Source organism: Motacilla alba, chromosome 18, assembly GCF_015832195.1.
Source record: "Motacilla alba alba isolate MOTALB_02 chromosome 18, Motacilla_alba_V1.0_pri, whole genome shotgun sequence".
Lineage (NCBI taxonomy): Eukaryota > Metazoa > Chordata > Aves > Passeriformes > Motacillidae > Motacilla > Motacilla alba.
In genome coordinates this window covers 279956-305183 of record NC_052033.1, presented here as the reverse complement: position 1 = coordinate 305183, position 25228 = coordinate 279956, and the positions used below count along the sequence as shown (strand labels likewise).

General features: G+C 40.8%; 3 protein-coding genes across 7 annotated transcripts in view; 2 read left to right on the top strand and 1 right to left on the bottom strand.

Annotated features, from left to right (window-relative positions):
• Positions 1-3216, top strand: part of ABCC3 (ATP binding cassette subfamily C member 3) — a 47510-nt gene extending 44294 nt beyond the window's left edge. For all 5 annotated transcript variants that reach the window (XM_038157257.1, XM_038157260.1, XM_038157259.1 and 2 more), the window contains 4 exons: positions 493-651; positions 1020-1186; positions 2152-2346; positions 2984-3216. In XM_038157257.1, coding sequence (XP_038013185.1) covers positions 493-651; positions 1020-1186; positions 2152-2346; positions 2984-3092 — 630 coding nt within the window. In that variant the 3' untranslated portion in view covers positions 3093-3216. The remainder of the gene's footprint in view (positions 1-492; positions 652-1019; positions 1187-2151; positions 2347-2983) is intronic.
• A 2024-nt stretch (positions 3217-5240) lies between these two features.
• Positions 5241-13706, bottom strand: LOC119709461 (ankyrin repeat domain-containing protein 40-like). The gene is made up of 5 exons (XM_038157263.1): positions 12789-13706; positions 10098-10246; positions 8630-9106; positions 7630-7811; positions 5241-6399 (listed from the first exon to the last, which is right to left on the bottom strand). Exons 1-5 carry the CDS (start codon positions 12938-12940, stop codon positions 6259-6261), a joined length of 1101 nt encoding a protein of 366 aa, XP_038013191.1. The 5' UTR covers positions 12941-13706; the 3' UTR covers positions 5241-6258.
• Positions 13707-15313: 1607 nt separating this feature from the next.
• The window catches only part of LUC7L3 (LUC7 like 3 pre-mRNA splicing factor), a 20048-nt gene continuing 10133 nt past the window's right edge, over positions 15314-25228 (top strand). Inside the window, 6 exon segments of the mRNA XM_038157262.1 lie at positions 15314-15529; positions 22132-22198; positions 23206-23245; positions 23509-23653; positions 24657-24731; positions 24822-24926. Coding sequence (XP_038013190.1) covers positions 15431-15529; positions 22132-22198; positions 23206-23245; positions 23509-23653; positions 24657-24731; positions 24822-24926 — 531 coding nt within the window. The 5' untranslated portion in view covers positions 15314-15430.

Sequence of the window (25228 nt, the reverse complement as noted above, 5' to 3'; positions counted from 1 at the left end):
AGGTTTGCCTTCTGGAGACAGAATAATTAGCATGGGAAAGTCCTTTCCTGAACAGGCTGATGCTAAAAAATAGAATTGCCTTTATTCTGAGCAGACAGGATGACAGCATCCTTCTGGCATGGAAATACACATACTTACCATGAAGTAGGAATTGCCCTTAGAGAGCCTTTATGTCTTGTCCTTGAGTGACTGGACCACCATGGGTGTCCCAAATCACCCGAAGTTAGGTAGGATGGCTCTAGGCCTGTGTCATTCATTATATTCATGACATGTGATATTTATATGGAATATCATTCCAATTACAGGAATGGCAATAAGTACATCACAGTGTACCCAGGGTTTGTAGGGAAGGATGGGACATTCTTTCTTAGATTCAGATCTTCAGTCAAACCTCTTAGAAGAATCTTAGGGGCTTGTTTGGGATTTTTTTTTTTTGGGTGTTGTTTTCTTCTTAACTATGTGCTTTGTTGTTAAACCTGAAATTTGTCGTAGATTGGAATTGTTGGCAGAACTGGTGCAGGGAAGTCCTCCATGACACTCTGCCTCTTTAGGATCCTGGAAGCTGTAAAAGGGGAAATTAAAATTGATGGCGTGAAAATTTCAGAAATTGGTCTCCATGACCTTCGATCAAGGCTAACAATTATTCCTCAGGTACTGTTTCTGTGTGTCACAATGAAGGACTGTTTTCTAGCAGCTTAACAAACCATAAATAATGGTTTATCCAAAGAGGAAAATGTTTTGTTACACTCAGAAAATTGTTTCAGAAAAACAAACTATTTATACTTTAACTGGTCCCATCCTGCCACCTTATAAGCTGGGTCATAAAAAAGGATTTAGGATAAACCATCTCTAGATCTGAAGGTTGAGTTTGAACTGTATAATGTAAAGTATTTTCAGAGAGGATGGGATTGGGAGGTAGCCTATTTGCAATGCAATGGATGCCTCAAAGCAGCAGCCCATAGTATCTGTACTTAAAACAACTAAAGCACTTGTCTAATGAAAATTGGTTTTATATCCAGGATCCTGTTCTCTTTTCTGGAACACTGAGGATGAACCTGGATCCATTTAATAAGTATTCAGATGAAGAAATATGGAAAGCACTTGAACTGTCTCATTTGAAGAGGTTCGTCAGTAGTCAGCCATCCATGCTGGACTATGAGTGCTCAGAGGGTGGAGAGAATCTTAGGTAAGGAATGCCTTGACTAGAACATACACTGAGCTGTCATTCAGCTGTGACAGTGGGTGACACCTGAGCACAGGCTGACATTGGTCTGTCATATCTGAAATGATTTGGCCACCTGTTTCTGTTCCAAGAAAGCCACCAACGTTCAAACATTTGCCTCCTCTTCTGCCTCTGCCGCAAATGATCTGATTCTACTCCCAAACCCAAATCCCATCTTGTCAGAAAGAAGTTTTAGGATGGCAGGATATTAGGGACAGGCAGCCCCTTAAACACATTTTGGTAGGAAGGGAAATGCCATGATAACATTACTGCTGTGCTGGGTAAGAGTTCTCTGCCTGACACTTAAGCAATGTTTATTTTCTATTACTATTTGAAAGGCCCATGAAGACATGACTGAGGATGATAAAATGCCATGTTTTGATATGCTTCTTCGGCTTCTGAGGCTGTGGTGTCACCAGATTGCCTGTGATGAATGTTCGGCTCCTTCCTCATGCTGCAGACACTCAGAGACTGAGTCTGGGCTATGTTTGTGGCAGGAGAGGAAGTCTGGGTTGCTCAGATATATGTATATATTTTATTTTTTATGGTAGAAAGGACTTGCAGCCTCATAACATTTTCTTTTCCTTTTTATTTTCTTTTTCCGAAGTTTGCATATACTCAGTGTAATCAGAACTGTGAGTGTCTCTGAAAGCTTCGGCAGAAATGTTGTCATTAGCTGCACTGGCTTTTGTCACGGTGATAAAGGCACATTTGGTGGCTCTGCCAGCACAGGGCCAGGCAGTAAGTGATCCTATCACTGTTAGTGTAGGCATGCTGCAGCCTGCATGTGTGAGCTGTGGGGCTGACAGAACAGACAGCTTGCAAAATATTTCAGGGGTTTTTGGGTAACACTATGAATGACCTGCTGAGCACAAGTGGCTATGAGCAGTGGAGAGCTGGGGACAGTGAAAGGCTGTCTGTGCTTGCAGTGTTGGCCAGAGGCAGCTCGTGTGCTTGGCCAGAGCTCTCCTGCGCAAAACCAGGATCCTGATCTTGGATGAAGCTACGGCCGCCATTGACCTTGAGACAGACGACCTCATCCAGATGACCATTCGGACACAGTTTGTGGACTGCACGGTGCTGACCATTGCACACAGGCTGAACACAATCATGGATTACACCAGGTAAAATCTCTGAGTAGTGCATGGTGGGCTCGTGGGTTTGCTGGGGATGTGAAGCAGCACTTGGAGGGGTCTGATTTGTCTCTAGACATGAACACTCATTCTCTTGTTGGGCAGTGTGTAAGCAATGATGTGCTATATCATCCCAGAATTTCCAGCTCTGACTTTGCCTCTGTTGGCATAGGAAACAGGTTCTATATTCAGAAACCAGAGCTGTGCAGGGGACACTGCCCAGGGACGCTCCTGAGACTGTCTGGAAGCTTATGGAACCTTGTTAAACCAGCAGCTGTTGTAACTTCTTCACTAACAGCATGCATTTTAATTACTTGAAAATATATTCGTATTCTTCATGAGCTTTTATCTCCTTGGCTTTCTGGGACTATAGTTTCAGTTCCAGATGCTGTTTTTCCCTCTTCTTGCCCCTGGGAGACAGTGACTGTCCTGTAATTTTTTTAGTCAAGCAGCAGCTCAGGGAGAATGTTTATCATCTGTTGTGTTTTAACATGTGAAAATAATTGAGGAAAACAAAAGCAAGGCAAAGATTAGAGAAGTTTGCTTTGTGACACAAACAGGTACCACATTCCTTGTGAGGAATTTTCTGGCACATCACTCCCCCCACATCATCTTTTGTTTTTTACAGGGTTCTTGTTCTAGACAATGGGACCATAGCTGAATTTGACAAACCTGCAAACCTTATAGCAGCAAAGGGTATTTTCTACAGTATGGCCAAAGATGCTGGACTGGCATGAAGAGAGGACCCCTTGGGTTTTGGTTTGGTGTTTTAATATTACTGACTTGCCACAAAAGTGACTTGTGAATGTACTGTAATTTATAAAACAGTTTTTGCAGTAGACTCAATTTGTGATATGGGAACAAAGAATTTTACAATTATAAGGACCAGGAAGTGAATTTTACATTTAAAATATTTTCTATATACATAAAGTATTTTATTACATGCTTTTTTCCCAAAGAATGACAAATATTCTGCCAAGAAAATGTATGTACCACAGCACAATTATGTACTGCATTCAGGTTTGTAATTAGTAAATTATATTAATGGTACAAAATACACCTGAGTTGTGTGTTTCCTGCATAAGGATTCATAGGATTTGAAGTGAAAAGACAGGCCTACTTAAGCTGACTCGGCTGAGTAACAGCGAAATGCTGTGTAATCTCTGAGTGGTTCCAGCCTGTTCCTTTCAATATTTCCCCCAGGACAAGGGAGTCCTTGGGACCTTTAGGATCCCTGTCCAGAGCAACTTCAGCATTATAAAATTCCTCTTCAGCCTAAGGAGCAACATGTATTTAAAGCTAAACCTACAAATAGCTTCATATAAAACATTAACTACACAGATTTTTTTCCAATTCAGTAGACCCCACACAAGTTCACAGGGACACAATTGGACCAGAGGTATCAGAAGTTTGCTGTATGTCTTTGGGTAGGAAGTCACTAAAAGTAAGTCTTCACTTTAACTGAATGCGCATGCTGAGACAGGTATGTATTTAGTTTATCTTGGTCAACACTTAATCATCTGAAATAACGGGTGTTTTGTTTTGCAGAAATAATTACCTATTTTATTATTGATAACCAGGCCTCTTCAGATAAAAGGAGGCCTGTGTTCAAAAAGCATTTGCTGCTAGAATCTGCGAGAACCTATTTTGATTTAGTTGTTTGTGTCTTACAGTAAGCACTCCAGAAAACCACCCAGCAAGAAAGTTCCTATGTTTTACCAGAAGGAAAGCACAGAAAAATTTTGAGAAGACAAAAATAATAATTTGTTAATTCTTACAAATTATACTTCTTAAATACAAACCCAAATCTGCAGCCAAACATTTATTAGACATTAACATTTGATCTAGCAGAGCACAAAGTAATGAATTATTCATCACACACAGAATGTTATACACTGATGGAATTGGGGAGTGTTAATAGTACCTTCATGGTATAAACTGCGCAAGGTATAAAAATATTCCTGGGAATGCACAGATAGGGATCAGCACCTGCGCAAGTCTGCTGCCCCAACAGCTGAGCTTTTCATTAGGGGGGTCTTACTGGTTAACCCTGAATCCTCCTGGAATCAGCTAATGCCTGAACTATCCTGTGCTGGGGAGAAGGCAGCAGCCAGGGTGACATGAGGAATGACCATTTTATTATTCCATTACAGAGAACTTAATATTTACCAACAATCTGATATAAAAACAGATATTGTCAATGACTGGGACTATGTTTGACCTCTAGCACTTTGCAGAAGAGGCTTTTTCAGTGTGACAAAATCTTCTGTATTCACCTGGGGAGACTGAGCTTCAGTGTGGTGACAGGGCACAAAGAGAATTCAGGTGTTAGCAGGGATCTGTGCTGGCAGCTAAGCCCTTGCCTGGTGCCTGACGGCAGGTTGGGAGCTCCCTCTGTTGTGCCCAGTCGCTGTGCTCCAAGCACTTCCCCGAGCTGAGAGGAGCGAGCCTTGGGGGGCGCTCTGGGGACAGTTCCCACTGGACTGGCGGTGACACAGGTAGCTGCTGTCCCTTACCTGCCGCATTCCCCACGACAGGTGGAGGCTGTGCTTGGTCCCCAGCTCCAGGCGCAGGGACTAGCCCAGGACTGCCCCAGCAGCTGCATGGACACTGCACAGCCTGCTCAGGCTCTGAACTCTGAGACAAGACAAAAGATAAATTCCTTTGGCAGCTATAGTTTCCAAAGAAATTGGAGGGAAGGTGAAGAAACAGGAAAACTCAGACCAGTTTGGTACATTCTGTTTGCCTGTTACATCTCATACTTAAGGTCATTCCAATCCACAGGACCTGCTTTTCATGTGGCCTAGCAGAGTAGAACTCTTCCTCAAATTCAAGTGACTAAATACTAAAATCCTAAAAAAATCAGATAAAATTCATCTCTTAAATACTTTTCAATTTCTTTATTCAAGAATTTCACAGCAAAGTAGTCAAATTCTGAACTTTAGGTAACTGTAATTTTCTTTTCAGTAAACCGCATGGCTAGACACAAGTCACAGTGAAAAAAAGAAAATACATTGCATAGGAACATCAAGTTTGGCTATCAGCCCAGATAACCCTGGGTACCTCACTAGTTTCTTTTTAAACAGGTAACTTTATAGGTTCAAAATGCAATTTTTTGCAGGAATGTAGAGGTCAAAGGAAAATAAAATTACATTTTATGTGCTTTTAAAAGGGAAAATTAAAGCCGCATTGAAGAAATGTCAACCCAGTAACAAAAATAGTATATTAAATTGCACATGTCATTACATGTCAATTGCTCATGTATATATTAACAGACAACACTGAAAGGGATTTTGGTTGAGTGCATGTTTATTATTTGGATAATTACTGTCACTTTTATTTTCAACCTGAGAAATACGGACAACTATAAACAGGGATTAAGAAATTGCTATAAGTCACTTGATAGAATTTAAACTTGACATAGTTTTGTGCTTTCACAAATGTAAACCCTTCTGGTTTTTTTCCCTCTAAGTAAGATAGGACTTAATAAACATGATCTAAAAAGAGAATATTGATGGCAATGGACTCAGTAGAAATATTAAATCAGCTTCATGGCAGGTTCTTTAGCTTGAGTACCTCTGCTATTTCATAGCAAACAAATTATTAGAACAGCTTAAGGTAAGCCTTTCCCTGAGAGCTGCTAACTCTGCAGTATTTAATTATCTTTTGTAAGGAAGTGTTGCATTAACAGATAGTTCTACCAATACTTCCTGTGCATTGAGCTACTTTTATACCAGACTCACTGTTCTTAGATTAACTAGAAGCTTTAAATGTGCATAACCACTTCAATTTATTTCACAGTTAACAAAATAGATTTTTTTTCACATCATTAGCCCTTATAGGTACTGTTTTTCAAACATAATTGTAAAACAAAAGGGAAAAATATTTTGTTTTATTCCTTAATTAGTATGTAAGTTTGGATGCCTTCTTGTTATACCCACTCTGTTCAGAAAGTGCTGGGACTCTGAAAAGTGAGTTTTTGTCGCTTACTGTTAGAACAAGCTCCAGTTCTTGGAAATCCTGTAGCCTTGCAACATCCTTGTCCTTTAAAGGAATACAATAAGGAGTTAGGTGATAGTGTCTGTTAATTTTGCAGAGGTAAGTTAAACTAATAAGCTCATACTAACACAAGGTATGTATTTATTCATAACTATGACAGTTCTTTACAGTGAACTGGAAAGCAAATATCCTGTTGCATCTTGTATTTACTCTGAGATCTTATTCAATTATTCCCTTAAGTCCATTTTTAGAAGGAATACAACACTGACAGTGAGTGCAAGTGATGAGTAGGATTACACTTGTCAAGATCTACTGCATGGCACCCAAATCCTCTTTTTTTTTTTCCCCTTGCTAATTCTTAGAAGCTGATGAATTGATGCTTGCATCTACCCAAGGAGGTCCTGCATGTGGACCTTCATGGCCTGCATGGCTTCCTTCAGAGCTACCCAGCAAGGCCAGCTCTGAGCCCCTGCAGCAGTGCTCTGCTGCCAACAGCAATACAGAGAGTCAGGTTTGTGTCACTGCAGGAACAGTAGTGGTCCTGAAGTCCAACCAGAGAGCCTGAAGTGATTAGAGATGAAAATAAAAAGTTCTTTCAACAATAACTAAAGTTGGAAAGTGACAGAATTGCTTGTCTTTTTTTTTCCCTCCACTTTTTGACTAACACAGACTAAGACATGCTATAGTCAGTAAAGATGCAGCAGAGTGAAGTCTGTTAATCTGTTCCTAATCAGATTTGCCCCATGAGTGATGCCAACAATACTCTATAAGGATTTGAGAGTGAAAGAAAGGTCTGTGGTGAGTTGGTAAAAGAGGTCAACAGGTCCCTTCTCTGTTGGCTACAGGGTAAATGTCACTGAAGGAAGGACAGTTATGTTCAGAGTAACCCTGAAAAACACCTCCGTGCAAGGACTGCAGCCAGGCCTTGCCGAACTCACAGAGCTTGGTTGAGCTCTGCAGGCCTTTTAAATGCTGTTGGCAGCTCACAGTGGTGTTGTGTTGTACTGAATTTTACAACAGAGGCACAAAATCAGGTAATAACTGGGTCCAACACCAAATGGTTATGAAAGGAGGTGATCAAGAAATTTGAGAACCTTTTTACTGAAGAAATCCCAAACAAGTGCTGAGTGTTGCAAGTTGAGCAGAGATTTTTCATTTTTGGTTTGTTTTTTTCCAACATGGGCCTATGCAGATGACCAACAAATTATTCCTTTATACCAGTAACCTAAAAATCTCTTTTCTAAGTTGCTGCACTTCATAAGGTAGAGCTCTTACCTTTCTTAACATTGTATTTGGTAATTTTCTGATCTTCTGGACATGCTCAGGGTTCACACCAAGCTCGTGGCAACTCACTCGGAGCAGCTCCTTGTAGGTCAGTTCTTGTCTGTCCAGTTCAATTTCAATGAAGTCATTTTCTCTAAGATTAGGCGTTTGTATTCTCACTTTAAGCACCAGTTCTATTAGAAATAAAAAGTCACATTAATAGGCAGAGGTACAAAGGAATTGGAAACAATGTCTATATAACAACTTCCAGGTATTTCTACGTTCTATTAATGTCATTTGGGTCACTGGTAAGAATACATGAATACTCAGAAAGCAAAACCTGGAACTGTATGACCAGTTTTAATTAGATTGATTTTCATCAAACTATATGAAAAAAACATAGCAAATCTAATGCAATATATGTGTGCATGTCTGAACCATTGCATGAATACTCTTTAATTGATTTAAGCTGATTTAACAGCAGCTTATACTGGTTATCAATTTCCTGAGCAATCCAAGATTGCTTTTATTGGTATTTCTTGCTCTCAGTTCACTTTGCATTGCTACCCCATGGTATCAGAATGCCTTTTACTTGAAGAACAAAATTCTTAATGGTAACTGGAATTCCAGATTTCGCTCTCTGAGTAGGCAAAGTTTCCCTGCAGAACAGGTAGATCCTAGAACACCTCAGTGCAGACTGAGCCATGTGAGGTTCTCTTGAGTTCACTGGCTTTTTGCTCATGATCTGTATTTGCAGCTTGGACTATACTATTTGGAGAACTAGATTACCCTGGTGTCTATATGCTTTTGTAGCAATTGAGACAGCAAATGTTTACATCAATATTTTAATAACAGTTCTAGCAGAAACAGCATATCTGCCTACTTCACTCCCTTCAAATGTTTCCTGAATGCCTAAGTGTGGCAATCTGAAACTCTGGAAACACGTGATTAGTCTGCACTGCCCAAGGTGTCAGAAGATCAGCACAAAGCCAGAAGAGATTTTTGGTGTTACCTTGCATGTTGAGTGGAAAAGCTCCTGTGAAGAAAACGGGTTGAAAGGCTGGCACAGGTCCCATGCAGAAGCTGTTCCCTTGCTGGGGTAGGGATTGGTTGGATCCTGCTGGCAAAGAGGGGCTTCTGCCCCAAGACACTGACCCCTGATAAATAGGACCTCTCTGGAGGACAGGATTTGGGTGTGATGGCCCAGCAGACCCTTGAGGCAGAGGTGGGATGTCCCTGTTGGGAGGCACCTCAGGAGCAGCGTTCCCAGGCTGCAACGATGCTCGTGCTCGTCCACAGGTGTCCAAGTCAGGTACAGATGGAGAGTTGGTGTCTTGTGGCTCCAAGTGTGAAATATTCCCATTCAGGGTAGGATCTGGAATGCTGGTACTCAAGGTGTTGTAAACATATGGGAAAGGTGGGTTAGCCAGGTAATTGGGGATGATTGGCAGATCTGAATCTTGCTTTAAGTCTGGGAGTTCATCTTCCACTGTAAAACAACAAACCAAACAACATTCTTCAAGACTGATTTTGAGGTGGTTTTGGGGGTTTTTTTGGGTTTTTTTAGGAATGCAGTGTTAAAAGCATCAGAGGTTAAAAGTTGCATCAGGAAGCACCATGTCTTTTTTTCCAACAATAAACAGAATGCTCAGGTGTTGCCATACAAACATAAAAGCTGAGTCTGATTCTAATAATTCTGGGGGGTGCTAATTCCTTCTAAACACTACTTCTGTTTTGGCTTGTTTTAATCTGTAGCAGAATATTGTAACATGGTCTCTGGTGGAATAATGCTGTCATCTTCATAATGTAGCAGGCAATGAAAAACAAAGGGTCATATGTTGTTTGATATTAAGGTAGAGTATAAAGGGAAGGGAACATGCAGTACTGGGAGAGCTGCAGGATTACCCATTCAATAGCTGGGAGAGACAACAATGAAAACAAAACCAGACACGGGAGTACACGGGAGAGACAAGACATTGTTAATCAGCCGCATTTCAAACTACTTATCACCTCCAGCAGCAAAACCTGCTCTGTTCCAGCAGTTAAAAAACATGATAGAGATGCTCTAGCAATGTCCTTTAATGAGTCATTTATCTGGGCTGCTAATTTTTGATTTATCCAACACAAAACATGAGGAAAATCAGGTGTTGCTCATAGAAGACCTTCCTACAGATTTTTCTCCTGCTGTCCTTCTGAAAACTGGAAGCTGCATCTACCTGGCACACAGCATTCCTCAAAACATAGTTTTTCTAAATTTACAGTGTCTGAAAAACGTTTGGGTAGCTGGGTATGGAATTTTTTGGTAATCCCTTTTACTTAAAACTTTGTTTTCTTACCATGTAAACATTCTAGAAAGCAAGTCCTAATACTAAAATCCAAACACAATATCTTCACATGCAAAACCAAGATTGGAGCACACATGCTTTGAACACCCTTTTACCAATCTTTGATGATCATATGGCACAGTCACTATAGGTTACCTCCCAACATCTTCCTGATCTCTCTCTTGGATGTTAACTGGGCTGGCCTCTCCCCTTTCTTTGTCAGGATGTCCTTGTCAGCTCCAGCATGCAGTAAATAAGCCACGACTGCCACATGGTTCCGCTTGCAGGCCCAGTGCAAACAGGTCCTGCACATGGAAAACATGAACGCTGTGTCAAATCCTGAGTTATAGCAGATTTGTTTCCACTCATTCTTGCTGCCTATGAGAAGAACACTCTATGTACATGTAAAATAGGTTTGAGTTGCTAACTTCATTGGAAATTTGCCCTGGACTGGGAGTCTGCAATGGCATCTGCTGATGTCATTTTCTCTTTGCTCCAATGCTCTTTACTGCAATAGTATTTTCACAGTTGAGGATCTTTTCAATTTATCATTTCTTAGGCTACAATTCTTAGTCTTTAGGTTACTGGAAAAATAAGTATGAAAGTAAGGTTTGTGTATCATATTTTAATCTTTGAAAGAATCAGCTGTACTTAGAATAGTTGTGTTTGTGTATATGTGATCTATTACTGGTATCTCCCTAGGATATGTACTCTTTAATTAATGCTGCCAGCATGACTACTTGCACTTTCTGGCAAGTAAATTATGTTTAAAATATTGTAAGCATCATTTCTAAGAACAGTTCTTTGCCCAGTTGCCATTTGCTGCATCAGTAATTACTTGGTTTAGATCTGCAAAGAACTAATTTTCTGCAATCTGTAAGTGATGCACAGAACTAATCCCTTTTCTGCATTTTCAAATTATTATTTGCAGTTTCTGACTACAGAAACATATTAAGGAAACATAAAAGCTGATTAGTGCTCAGATCTTATTTAGTGTGTACATTAAGTACTTATAGACACACACATTGACTTGCTATAGAGTTGTACCATTCTTTCCTTCCCCATGTTCTAGTGATATTTGACCCTTCTCTAGCTTTTATATTTTAATTCTCTAGCTCCAGCTGAAGGAAATTCTTCAGGAAAATGAACATGCTCAACCCTTCTCCAAGTTTGTTTATTTATTTTTAAGAATTATATAAAATAAAGCAGAGATAAATAAACTAAGAAGGGAAAAAAAACTTTCAGTTGAAAGTCCAGCTTCAAAAAGCTTTTTCCACTTCAGGTGGTTTGGTTTGGTTTGGTTTGGTTTGGTTTGGTTTGGCAGGGTTTTTTACAGAAAGAGACTGCCAAGTCAGACAGGATTGTATTTGCACTGAGAACAAAATTTGTTGGTTTCGTTTTTAGAGAAGATATGTAAAGCTCAACAGCATAGCCTCATTTTGGGATTCATCCTTGCTATTCCATATGGCCTGTGCAGAGAGGAACCATCTACCCAAAATATAAGTACTCAGCACCTCTAAAAATCACACATACTAAGAAGATCACTGCAAAAATTTTAATTGTACAAACTTAAACAACAATGAAGATCTATTTATTGCCATGGTTAAAAACTACCAGATCATAATTTTTAAAAATACTTAATTTTATTACAAGACTTATTTCATCAATTACAGTTTTAGACACAAACTCATTCTGATGACAGGCTGGTTTTTATCTCACTCACTAAGATAATTCAGCATCCTTTGAACAGTTGCTTTATATTTTTACAAGCTTTAATTTTAATCACAGTTCAAAGCTCAAGTTGTTAAGTGTTCCATGCTTCTCAAAACTGTTAATTGAACTTTCATCTTTAAAAGTCTTGCTCCTTTCCTAATTTTATGTTTCCTATTGTTAATTATAATGTCATAGAATCCTAGAATGGTTTGAGTTGTAAGGGACCTTAAAGTTCATCTCATTCTACCCCCTGCCAGGGGCAGGGGCACTTTCCACTCTCCCAGGTTGCTCCAAGCCCTGTCCAACCCAGCCTCGAACATTTCCAGGACAGGAGCAACCAGTTTCTCTGGGCAACCTGTGCCAGGGCTTCCCCACCCTCAAAGGGAAGAATTTCTTCCTTACATCTAATCTAAGTCTCTCCTCTTTTAATTTAAAACTGTTCCCCCTTGTCTTATAACTATCTCTCCGTGTAAAAAGTTGTTCCCCCTTTTTTTTTTTATAATTTCAAGCACAAAACAGCACAGTAAATACAGGCTGAATTGAACCTGCAGAAAAGTCTCCAAAAATGCCTGAGCATTCCCTCTAAAATCTTCCTTCAAATAAAATTATGTGTTTATGTCTACAGTGTTACTTGTACAAGTGTATTACAGAACAGCCTTCTCTTTAGATCCTCAGGTGGATCTAAACGAGATGTCAAATCCTAAGTGTTTGTATACATCGCTGGAACAAGTTCCCTACTTGAAAGAGAAAGTAATTTTCAAACTTGAGTTAATAATAAATACTTCTGCTTAGGCAAGAACGTGTAAAGCTGAGGTTTGTGTTCTGACAGACCACACCGTATCAGGCTGGGAAAAAAAAAATCAAAACCAACACTACAAAGTAAGTCCACAGTGACCTGGAGAAGGGGCAAACAGGGCAGGAGGTGGAGTGGGGACGCGTGTTTGTGACCCTGGTTATCCTCTCTGGAATAGGGACAGCTCCATAGCAGAGTATTCGGAGGCGGAGCGACCTTTTCTTTCCTCCTCAATTCACCCCGCCTCGCTTTTCACATGCGGAGCGAACCGGCAGCAGCTTCCGCACGGGACCGCCCGGGCTGAGCTCCCCGAGAGACTGGGTTCGGGGGGGCGCCCTTACCATCCGTTGACTTCGTTCTGGGAGTTGAGGCCAACCCCCAGCTCTACGAGCCGCCGCACCTCCTCCGCGTCGCCGAGCGCCGCCGCCTCCCGTAGCCGCTCCTGCCGCTCCCGCTCCGCCATCTCCCCGCAGCCGCCGCCCGCCTCCCGCATCGCCTTCCGCACCCCCGCGGCCGCGCCGCGCCTCCGCCGCTACCTCCGCTGCTACCCCGGCCGTGCTCCGGCGCGGGGGACACTATTGCCGGTGACAACCCGGCCCCGACAGCCGTTTCCGGGGCGCGGCCGCTGCTCGGGGCCGGGCAGACGAGGCAGTCCCGGGTAAATGTTGTTTAATTGACATAGAAGTGCGTCGTACGTGCTGCCTCTTGCTCTGCTGATTGTTTTTGCGGACTCTCGATTTATCACTGAGTGAATCCATAGAATCCATAGAATCATCGAGTATAAAGTGTTGGGAGGGACCTTAAAGATCATCTCGTTCCACCCCCACCCACCCCCTTCATGGGCAGGGACACTTTTCATTACACCAGGTTATTTAGAGGCCCCATCCAGCCTGGTATTGGACACTGATATATGGCCCAGGGGTGGGCCATATTTCTAGCGCACTGAGTATCTGTGGTAATTTAATTAAGATTAATTTTATACAGTGGTTTTACTCAAGGAAAGAAGAACTTTATGATAATGTCTGTTGTGCAAAAACCTTCTGCTAAAGTGGCTAAATATAGGGATTCAGAAAACTGGATTTGCCTGGTGACTGCATGTGGAGATACTGAAGAGATTTTTAAGATTATGATGATTTGGGTTGGGAAGCTACATAACACTCATCCCGTTCCAACCTCCTGACATGGGCAGGGACACCTTCCACTAGACCAGGTTGCTCCAAGCCCCATCCAGCCTGGCCTTGAACACTTCCAGAGATGGGAGATCCTCTTCTACTGCATAGGAAACTCTTATCATCTTTGTGCATTCTCAACAAAGAATCCCTAAAAAACATAAGTAAAATAAAGATTACTATCTGTCTGCAAAGCAACTGGAAAGATTATAGGTAATTCCTGCCATTTGCATGGTTTGGTTTGAAAAGCTCTTTTTTGTCATCATGGATTTGTCCTAAACCAAGTTACAGAGCAGTCAGTAAAAACTTTACCACTATAAAAAGTCAAAATAATAATTTCAAATTTCACTCAGACTTTTGTATTCCAGGTTGCTCTGTGCAGCCATGGCAGCATGCCATGGAATTCTGAGTAGATGGTCTCCAGTGTACCTGTTTGCTTCCTTGATGCAATCAACATTACACAGAAACTGGAACAGTCCAGTTCTGCCCCAGTTCCCAGCATTAGCACCCCACCTTCCCTCCCATCCCCATACCCAGTCTGCAGGATATTGACTGAAAATTCATACCATAACTTGTGCTATGTTTATTTCAATCACACTCTTTCAACCATTCCATTGGGTTCTTAAATCATTTCAAGCTGCAAAGCCTGAAAGAAGTTCATGGTGCCTCACAGTGCTGCATTAGGGAGACATTTCCAAAAGGAAACTCCTCAGGTAACAACTGGTGCTCATGTGAAGCCCTCAGTGATGCTGAACAAAGTTGCTGTCAGTCTAAGCAGGTTTTACAGGATCAGCATGAACATTGGCTTCAAGCTTTTCAAAAAATATGATAAAATTAAAATGTTAATTAATTGTATGTACTTAGGACATTCAAAATGATGTTGAGTAATTGGGAAATAGTTGACAATTGCTATGTGAAATTCAGTATATATTGAGTACAAAGTCACACCTAGAAAAGAAAACAAAATACACTGCTTCCAAGGTCAAAGACTAAGATTTTTGTTACGTATGCAGGACTTCTATTCTCCCTCAACCTGTCAAGCATGGGACAGGCTTTCCAGAGAAGTGGTGGTCATCATCCCTCAAAGTGTTCAGAAAACGTGTGGATATGGCACATGAGGACATGGTTTATTAGTGAGTGTGGTGATGGTTGGACTGGATGATCTTAGAGGCCTTTTCCAACCATAACTGCAATTATCCTACAATTCCCTGAATTCCTATGTGAACATGCACAGCTGGAGGCACTCAGGACAGGTACTCAGAAGCAGTGCATCAGGAGTGGTTTAGGTGACTTTCTCCTGCCAGGATGGACAGGGGACTATGACACTGCTTCAGATGTGCTCAGGCCCGTGTACTTAGCCTCCAGCCATGACCAGCTAGGCCACTAGCATTGTGTCTCTGTGCTGTGTCCCGGCGTTCGGACACCACACTGGGCTGGACACTGTCTGCCGTGACAGGTTACTGTCTGCAGTGATACCACACGGAGCTGGACATTATTTAGGACACCTCACTGGGCAGGACACCGTCTGTGTGGCACCCGCTGACCCTCACGCGGAGCCACAAGCGACTGTGGTGGTTTCGCGTTCCGGTATTTGTCCGGACTCCCAGTTCTTACCGGCGTGCCACACGGCGGCTCGGCCTGGGCAGCACGGAGGCGCCGTGAGGGAGCGGGGCACGGCGGGCTCGGCCCGCGCGGTGCATTGTGGGCAAGGCCAGCCACCGCCGCCATTTTGTCTCCGTCAGGCGCGGCGCGGGTTGTCGGGGCGAGGCGGCTGAGCTGGTGTCTGGCGAGGGGGATTCGGTTCTCAGCTCACGATGATATCGGCCGCCCAGCTCCTCGATGAGCTCATGGGCCGGGACAGGAACCTGGCCCCGGATGAAAAGCGCAGCAACGTGCGGTGGGACCACGAGAGCGTGAGTGTAGCGGGGCCGCCTCTCTCCTCCCTCCTTCGCTGCTCTCGCACACTGCGCGGAGCCGGGGGTTTGTCGGAGCGACATGGGCGGCTTCTCTTGGCCGGGGACAACTGCAGGAAGCGGGGAAAAGGGAAGGGGTGACGTGCCGGCCAGAGCTGGGGTTCCGCGTGGGTTGTCGGGGTGCAGGTTGGGCCCTCCTTGCTGGGCCCTGCTTGGCGGCCTGGGACGGGCCGGGCCAGGCCGTGCGCGGGACTAGCGCTGAGTCTTACGGGGGAGAAGGAGGAAGATCCCTACATAGCCGGGCTGTTGTTGGGCTGCAGGAGGGACAGCTCCGGTGTTTGGGTGTTTGCGGGGGAAGGCTGTGCCCGCCGGTGCCGCCTTTAACGGGAACGGGGGTTTCCAGAGAGCTACTGGTGGCGGAGGTCTCCCGTAGGGAAACACAAAAATAGGCAGCAGGGCCGTTAAAGCTATTAAACACTTCTGAGTGGAAGCTGCTGACTTGCACGAAGGGGGATGAGACAGATGTTCTAGTTTCGGATATAAATGTATCTGGATCTCTTCCTGAGGATGGAGTTGGGGAGGAAAAAGAAGGGCACGCGCATACCGACTTTAATGTCTGGAGCTTGTACTACAGGGAAAAACCATAAGACTTTGTAAAGTGAAGATTTGGTTAAGAAAAGCTTGATTTTTTTTTCTATATTTCCTCAGAGGAATCTGCTTGGGAGGGGGGAACGGACACTATCCTAAACAAGACTCTTGTTTAGGAGTTCTTAACGTACTTTTGTCGATATGGTGTTCATTCATTTTCTACAATAAGTAGCCCAAACAAGACAACTTTGTTGTTGTTATTATTGTTGTTAATGGGGGTTTCTCCAATTGGTTGAGCTTTAATGAATGAGGAGTTAGTTTTGGCTATCATAGTTGAATTGTAAGTTATTTCAGGAAAACTCAGTGGTACCTACAGAGTTCCTATAGCTGCAGCTTTGGGAGAGATGAACACTGATGAATTTTTAAATTTTATTTTCTTCTGTTCATGATAACCTTTTTTTCGTTATGACGTAGGTTAAAAGAAAGTGTCACAGTTACAATAATTTATCACTTAAATGATAGGAATTTCTGTGGTTAAAGCTGCACAAAGAATTTAGCTCCTCCCCCCTTAGCATTTACTTGAGATGTCATTTATTTTGGGAGGAGGGAGAAATGCTTGCATTTGGCTGTTCTAAATTGTATCTTAATCTAAGACATGATTTCATGTTTTTGTATGGGACTTAGGTCATTATAAAGGAGAATAATACTTGTTTGAATTTGTTTGGAGTGGTTGAATTTGTATGATCTAAGGACCAATACTTACCTTAGATTTTTCAAGTGTGAGGAACCATTCTTTCCCTTGAAAGGTTGGTCTGTAGATAAGCAGTGCACGTCAGGAAGAAATTGCGAGTTCAGAGTTTTCATGACCTTGTTTATGTGTTTCTAGACTTACTTTATTAAGAAAATAATTCTCTTGGATGTTCAGTTAGATGTTTTCCTTTGATTGTGAGTTTAAAATGAGGAGGAGTTAGATGAAGTACATGGAATACAAGGTGAATGGCTTGAGCCATGTTGGCCCTGGTAGAACAGATAAGGGGATTGGTTTGGTTTATTCGTTAAGGTGAGAAAGACTTCTTTTCTTGGTTGGTTTTTGTTTTCCCCATCATTCACTTTTAGTAAGTTCAGATTACCTTCTTCATCTTCAATTGAACAAATCACAGAGTATTTTCAATTTTTCTTTTCACTTGCAGCTTTAGGCTGAAGAGTTTGATTATAACCAAAGGACTCAGTCTCTAAGCTGTTCAGTTTCGTTGTTTTAGAAACAGGGCCTTGTCTCCTTCCCAGTCCTCTTGACAGTTCAGAAAGCAAGCACTGTCCTGTGTCTGAGAGCAGTGGGAAAGTTACAGGCTTAGAGTTGAGCCTTCAGTCCTGCTGCTGTTTGCTCTGCTTCTGCTTTTATTTATTTCTGCAAGGAATGTTTTCCTAGATTCCCATAGTCAACTGATGAGTTCATAAACCTTAACAATTACTGCTGTTAAACACGTGTCTCAGTTTGACTTTCTTTGTCACCTAAAGTTTAAATTTACAATGCTGACATGTTTTAAAAGACAGGAAATGCAGATAAGGTTCAAATGGTAACATTAATTCCTCTGCCTGCTGTTCTGCTTTTCAGGTGAATACATCTGCTAATGTAATTTCTTTTGAGATTAGACATTGATCAACATGCAGCCTGCTCAATGCCGGCATGCTGTATTGATCCCAAAGTGTAGGATTTTGTGTAACATTTCATCGGTTTTGAACGTGGAAGATTATCACAAGAAGCTCATCTGTATTTTGGTTATTCTTTGGAGATTGCATCCATGTGGATATCAGAAACTGGAAGGTGCAGTGAAATACAAGATGGAAGTGGAAAGTGTGGAAGCAGAGGGTGTGATAGCTCAGTGTGTGATTTATTTGCAGTGCCAATAAAACATGTAGATCATATATTATAAAAGCTTTTGTAGCACTTAAGTTCTTACTATAAAACTTTGACTTGATTAAAGCCTTTAATCTTTAAAAATTGGAATTTCACTTGTGGTATATTTCAGTATGATGGCATGTCCTTAGGTGATCAGTCCTGGTTTTGGCAAAAAGGCTTTGTTTTGTGTGCAGGAAGAAATTATTACTATCATGTATTTTAGTCTTTCTGCTTACTAGTATATCTGTAGACAAAGTATATTTCTGTATTGATTCACACCTTCCTGCTTTAATATGCCATCTGCTTGCACAAAGCAAGTTCTTAGAAAAATAGTGGTTGCCTAAGAATTCTGAGGCTGTTCTGTAGTACAAGACACACAGTATGGGCTGCCTGTGCTCCTGTAATGTTTGAAATTTTGATGCTTCTTCAAGGCAAACTTAGGGTTTTCAGAAAGTGGAGAGGAATGAAGAGCTGTTAGAGACAAATGACTGCGAGCAATCACTTCTGATCATGCAGTTTCTCCAAATGTTACTTTGTATTCAGAGTATGATGGGATGATTTTAGCTATTTATGATGTGTTGAGCTTTTACTTTTATAATGCCAGCAACCTAAATTGTGTTGTATCTAGGTAGAGTTTAAGGACTTAATCCTCCAGGGGATGGAGGGAGAGGACTTAACTTTTCATTACTAATACTCTTCCTACAACAAATAACATTTATCTTTAAGAGTGCATTCTGGAGAAGGGCTGATGTTTATTTGGGTTTGGGTGGGCGGGCATTGCTCTTAAAATGTCTGCTGCATGTGACCTTTAATGGATTCAAAGAACTCAACTATGAGAAGGAATTTACTACTTTTTGATGTGTAAGCCACAGTCTGCTGGATTTTATTCTCAGCCTTTTTACTAGGAATTATCTCTCTAAAGGAATTTGCTTTTGTAATTGTTTATTACTGTTAGAGAGACACTTCTCAATCAGTAAATAAATTTCTTGCAGAAGAGAAACATGTTAATGTAGAAGCATTAACAATGTAGAGCTGTCAATAGCTTCTTTATATGGGAGAGGTTTGAACTGCTTCCCAAATTCCAGTTGAGCTTGCAATTCTTGCTGTTAACTTAGTGGACTTGGATGTAAAGGCTACTACTTTCCCACCTCCTGGAGGTTTCAGGGATTAGTGAATTTGTGATGAAGTGGAAAGTTCCAAGCATCCCTGTTTGTTGTAGTGTCTTACCAAGATGTGAGCACTCAGGGGCTTTGAGACCCAAGCTGTGGTTTATCCTGCAGCAGCTGTTTGACACTGACAATTGTCTGTTGCACCTTCTCGCTAGCAGAGTTGGCAGAATAACTCTGCATAAAGGAGTAACTGCTTGTTACCTGCATTGGTAGTTATGTCTATCAAACTGCCTGTTATGGAATGTGTTTTCATATTATTTGTGATTAGTGCAGCGGCCTGATAAACCACGGGTGAGTGATGCCAGTTGAAGCTTATCAGTCACCTCTGTTTCAGTCCTTTAATGGTTCCATGATGCTTAAACCATTCCTTGGCCCTTACTGTTCCCACTCACTGTTGGTTACTTAGGATCGATTGAAAATGCAGTTGATGTTCAGCCTGGGAAGGCTGATGTTGCACTCAGTGAAGCTGAGCTGGAATGATACCTGCAAGATTCTGCAGAATTCCAGCAAGTTGTATTTTCCTGTTGAAGCAAACGCAGTTGAAGAACATAATGAAATAGGTATGAGAGGGGAAGAAAATTGCTTCAGCCACGGTGGTCTGAACCACTCGGAAGTGAGTATTTCCCTGCAGGCTGCTTCCTAGGAGAGAATGTCAGGCAATTCACTGAGTGCCATCCTGGTGCTAGAGTGCTAGAGGAAAATTATGGCAGCTTTTTGCTCTGTGTGTGTGTGTGTTTTGTCATTATTTTGGGTTTGAGATGTTTTTGTTTGCTTGATATGGCTTGTGTTTATTTTGGGTTTTTAATATATAAATAATTAATACAGTGTATGGCATGTTTAAACCTCATATTTTAGTATTAGTTACTCCAACTTTAAGCTGTAACCAGTTCATAAAAAGAGGATTTTCCTAGTAGTGCTGTTTCATAATAATTGTAATTCTTTCTGGTTTTACTGAGGATGGGTTTTTTGTTTTGTTTTGTTCATCATACTTTTAATAACTTTTCCTTTGCTTCTTTTGTTAATACTAGTTTCTAAACTGTTGCAGGCCAGTTTGCCTAATTTTTTGCTTGATAGAAGATATTCTACAATTCTTTCAACTGTATGGTGTGGTCAGACTGTCATTACTGTGCTCTCTGTGTCTTAGGAAGTTGTTTGATCCTTCTCTGAAATTTTTTGGAAAGTATCTTTCCACTGATCCTTATATCTGGATGTGAGTATGAGAAAATGGAAGAAGAAGAGAATGTATAGAGAAGTTACATTTCTGTGGACTAGTACAGAAATCCATCCCAGAAACTGTTCCTTTGAAGTAACTCTGTAGTAAAACAAGGGATATTGCAGCTTTCAGAGAAGAGCAGATTCTGAAATCAGATTTTGTCCAGTAGCTTTCTCCTTTCTTCTGAGAAGGGAAAAAAAGGTCATTTCACATGTTTTCTTAACTATTCTTAAATTGCTTCAGATAGGTACTAAGTGTCCAAACCTGGATCACGGGAGAAGTATTCAAATTACGTAATAAGAGATTTGTTTGTGTTTCTTTTCTGTGGTTTGTTAATAGAAAGCCTGATTGTTTTTCTGAATAATCTGTAAAGCAGTCAGTAGAGTTTTAACTTCCGTAGGCTGATTTGCAGTCTGGCAGTTAGCTTGGAAAAATAAATCAGCCTGATCTAATTTGATCAACGGGTATCACAGGCTTTTTTGTGAGGTGGTGGTGTTTGAGGCTTCAGGTCCTTACCCCCATTTCTTCAAATACTTCAGTCTATATCTTGGGAGATAAGATGCTGCATATGTGAGAGGATTAGAACTGGGCTGTAATGCATTCACAGTTATTAGATTGCCAAAAGTTAGAAACTGCTGTAACATAAAGGAGGTGCTGGAAGAACGTCCAGGCTAGTTTTGGATTTACACCTTAATTAATGGCAGTCACATCTGTGGGGAGACTCTAGTGAAAAGTTAATTATTTAAGATTATTTATGAAGTTAGGATGAAAGTATTTCTGATTCTACCCTTATGGCTGTTCTGATTGATAAGACAGGAGATATTTGTGTCACAAGCTTCAGGAACTGACCAACTTGACTAGCTAAGCCCATACTCATGGGTGAGGGTGAATAATCTTTTTAACAAAAGCTGGTTTTAGCCATCATACGTTAAGTATTTATTGACTAGAGTAACAGGTTTGTGGGTTTTTGAACTTTCTGGTGGTCTTTTTTTGTTATCAGAAAAAGAACGTGACTCAATAATGTAAAACCAGACAGTGCAGAAGCAAACCAAACCATTTCTAGTTGACAGGAAACCAGATTGAAATGATTATTTGAATCTTCTGAAGAGCTGTATAATGTCTTGTTGACTGTCATTCTTAAAGTAGGGAGTTGTAAAAGCTTTGGAGTGAGAAAGCTTCTGGATAATTCTGTCTTAAAATTGCCGTCAAAGTCCTTGGGACTGTACCAAATGTTTGAGTACAGCTGACTCTGGTTCTCCAGGCCAGTAGCTCTAAGGAAGTGAAGGCTGAACACTGAGTAGTCCCAGGCAAGCAGAGGAAGCCTGTTCCATGCTTCCATGGCAATTGTTCTCACCTCTTGTGGCTTTTCACAGTTTAGAATTTCACTGAAATTTACTGAATAGTCCATTCTGATCTCATTCCTTTCCTTTGGAAATATTACATATTTATATTTATAAATTGATGACACTTTCCTCTAATCTTAAATATTTAGTGGTAAAACTAAGAACTATTACTACTGCAAGGAAAAGTAAGATTTTTGGTGTTTTGTCATCAAAATGCATCTTGTAGCACTTATTGCTACCAAGAAATATAAAGGGTGTGTAAAATTTCTAGAAATTTACTATGTTCAAAGGAAACTTTGACACTAAAACTTTGTGTTTTAGTAAAAAAAGCAATTACATAAAATTTTAAATTCAAGAGGCAAAAAATGATGCTTTTTTCTTTCTTCTGTCAGGTTTGCAAATACTATCTTTGTGGCTTTTGCCCAGCTGAATTATTTACAAATACCCGTTCTGATTTAGGTAAGTTTATAAGTCCTGACATTTTTATTCACGGAAAAGTAATTAACAGTTGAGCTTTTGTTTGCAAACTATGTTTTTATTGTTAATTGCTCTATCAAAACATTTTTAATTTTTTTTTTTTTCATTTCAAGGGTTGCCAGTGATACAGTATGCTGAAAGTAATATTTATTCCAGATCCTATTCTGTCTAAGTGAAAAAACTTCTTAAAATTTTTTTCTTATTGTGTAAGCTAAATTGCTGGGTCTGGGGTGCTTTTCTCCTGCTCAAGTGGCAGTTTCTAGTTAAGGTTACTTTACCTGGGCAGGGTTTTAACCTGGTTTTGTGTGAGTATATACTATTGAGCTGCTTTACCTAAAGTAAAAGACTCACTTATTGTAATAGTTATTTCTGAAAACCAGCTCTAAATTACTGGTAGTTGATGGCTACATGTAGCACATAGTTTGGAGATGTTAACTTAGCAAAACCAGACTTTTTGCCTTAGTGTTAGTTTCTAAGTCTGTTGAAGAGTTTGAGAGTCTGGGGAAGGTGGGGAATTTTAACAAAGTCACCTTCATGAGCTCAGGGCACATACCTCCTGATTTACTCTGAAGATCTGTTTTAAGTAGACTGTGTTGCAGAGAACCCTGGAAATTAGGAAGTGCCTGATGAAATTTCCCTTCATATGTAATTTTTCTTTTTTTGTTCTTTTTTTTTTTTTAAGCCCCAGATGTTTAGGATATTACATAGTTTGTTTGTATTTACTGATGTAAAATTTGATCCAGAAATTCTATTTCTGATAGCGACTTCGTATGTAGAGTCTCTTTTTTATAACTACCTAATGATGTTGGCATTCTTTTTCTTCAGTGTGTCTTTCAAGCTCCAGGTAAAGGAAGCAGAAAGGCAGAAGCGTATAAGTCTTTGTAAAATGTTTATAGCTCTGTTCTGTCATGAGGCACAAACAAATGTTGGTGGAATATGAATACAACATTTAGGAATGCAAACTTATGCTTTTTGTGTTGTCTTCTTAGGTCCTTGTGAAAAAATTCATGATGAAAATCTACGCAAACAGTAAGTTTGTTGTTTGATATGTTAAAGTAAATAGATTTTCTGGTATCTTTGCAATTTGTTAATAACAGCCCAAACATTACAAATTACTTGCTCTTTTTATTTGCAAAAGTTTATTTAAATTTTTATTTTAATAAAAAATTACGTATTTAAATATGTAATATTCTCCTACTGTGAGCAAGAATTTATAATACTGTGTGTCTTGTTACTTAATTTTCATCTATTACAGATTGATGTGAACTCTCATTTTTAAAATCTTTTCTCAGGTATGAGAAGAGCTCTCGGTTTATGAAGGTGGGCTATGAGAGAGACTTCCTGCGCTATTTGCAGAGCTTGCTTGCAGAGGTGGAGCGCAGGATCCGGAGAGGCCATGCTCGTTTGGCTCTCTCACAGAACCAACAGTCTTCTGGGGTGAGTCTGCAGGAGTTATTGAGGCAGCTTTTCCTGTAGATAGGATCTTCAGGGTCTTATCTATTCAGATGAAACTTATTATCCAAAAGATTCCTGATGAATAAGATTTTTTGTCTGTTAGCCAGCAGATTGCATCTGGCATTAATAGACAGGCCAAGTGACTCCAGAGTCACCAAGGGCCCTCTCTGTTCTCACTGTCTCTTGTTTCCTCAGAATGAGTATCTGTTCTCTACCTGTCAGGTGTTGTCTTTTCCCTGACAACCTCAGTTTACATTCTCTCCACTAGTTGCACATTCCTCCGTCACTGCACTAGCAAGCTGTGTCTTTTCCCATCATGGATTTGGAGCGGTGTCTGTGGCCTGTGCTCTCTTGAGTTTTGTGACTACCAGGACAGCCTTGCTCTTTCTGCTGCCCCACCTCACTGTTTTGTACAAAGTCCAGTTTCTTCAGAAGGAGCTGTGGACAGGATCAAGTTGAGAGATGCCACTTGTGGAGCAGAGGTGGGAGGGCAGCAGTAAGTCTTTTCTAGCAGCCTGCAGAGGGGACACTGATAACAAATACATCTTTAAAGTGAGATTCTTTTTGCATTTTACGCTTGGAGTTTAAAATTTAAAGCCTACAGAACCTCTAAGTCATACTTGAATGTCTGCAAAAATATGTAATAGCAGCATGGGAGTGTCAGAGTTTAAAGTTAGGACGTTGAATATCGTTTTCTTACTTTTTATGGGCCAGGATCTTGAACATTTTTGTTGATTTGGGAGGAATTAGTGTGACTGGACTTGAAAAGAGTGGAGTAAGTTGTGTTGAGGAGTGTTTTATATTAGACTAGACTGTTATTAGTTGCTTCTTGTGGGAGAAGAGGCCAGGGAGAGGTTATTCCCAAAGTGACTCTGGAATATGAGAAGACATACATTTGTGTGTTTAAGCTATTTTAACAAAAGAAGAAGAAAAAAAATAACAAGGAAAGAAAAAAAGCCCCAACTCACTCTTGTACTTTTTACAGGGAGCAGGACCGACTGGTAAAAACGAGGAGAAGATTCAGGTGTTAACTGACAAAATTGATGTACTGCTTCAACAGGTGAGGGGTTTTTAACCCCCATGAGAGTGATCTCTTGCTTTTGTTACTTGATCAAAAAAATAAACTTTTAATGTTTTTATTGCCTTTTAGATTGAAGAACTAGGTTCAGAAGGAAAGGTGGAAGAAGCACAAGGAATGATGAAACTTGTTGAACAGTTAAAGGAAGAGAGAGAACTGCTGAGGTCCACAACTTCAGTAAGTCATGTGTTCATAGTTCTGTGAAACATAGCAAAGTTTGGTGCACAGTACATTCTAAATAACCATGTCCTTCCACTGAAGGCATGCAAGGTCTGTGCAGACAGAATTCATTACATAGTAACAGGACTTTGGCTGTGTTAATCCAGTGTATTGATTTAGGCATTCTGTCTTGGGAGTGGGCTTCCTGCACACAAATTATGCAATTATTCACCCAGCAGTCGTGGAGGAGAGCTTGCATCTTCCTCTAGTTGAGGTCTCAGTTAAATTTTGCCCTGTGACCTCTGCAGTATAATTCTACT

What these genes read in the sequence shown, in the direction of transcription:
- LOC119709461 (XM_038157263.1), bottom strand. Translation starts at nt 12,940, where the DNA reads ATGCGGGAGGCGGGCGGCGGCTGCGGGGAGATGGCGGAGCGGGAGCGG. An exon ending in CAGAACGAAGTCAACGGATG is followed by an intron (nt 10,247 to 12,788) that starts GTAAGGGCGCCC and finishes TTCCATGTGCAG; the next exon opens with GACCTGTTTGCACTGGGCCT. An exon ending in TTTTCCACTCAACATGCAAG is followed by an intron (nt 7,812 to 8,629) that starts GTAACACCAAAA and finishes TATTTCTAATAG; the next exon opens with AACTGGTGCTTAAAGTGAGA.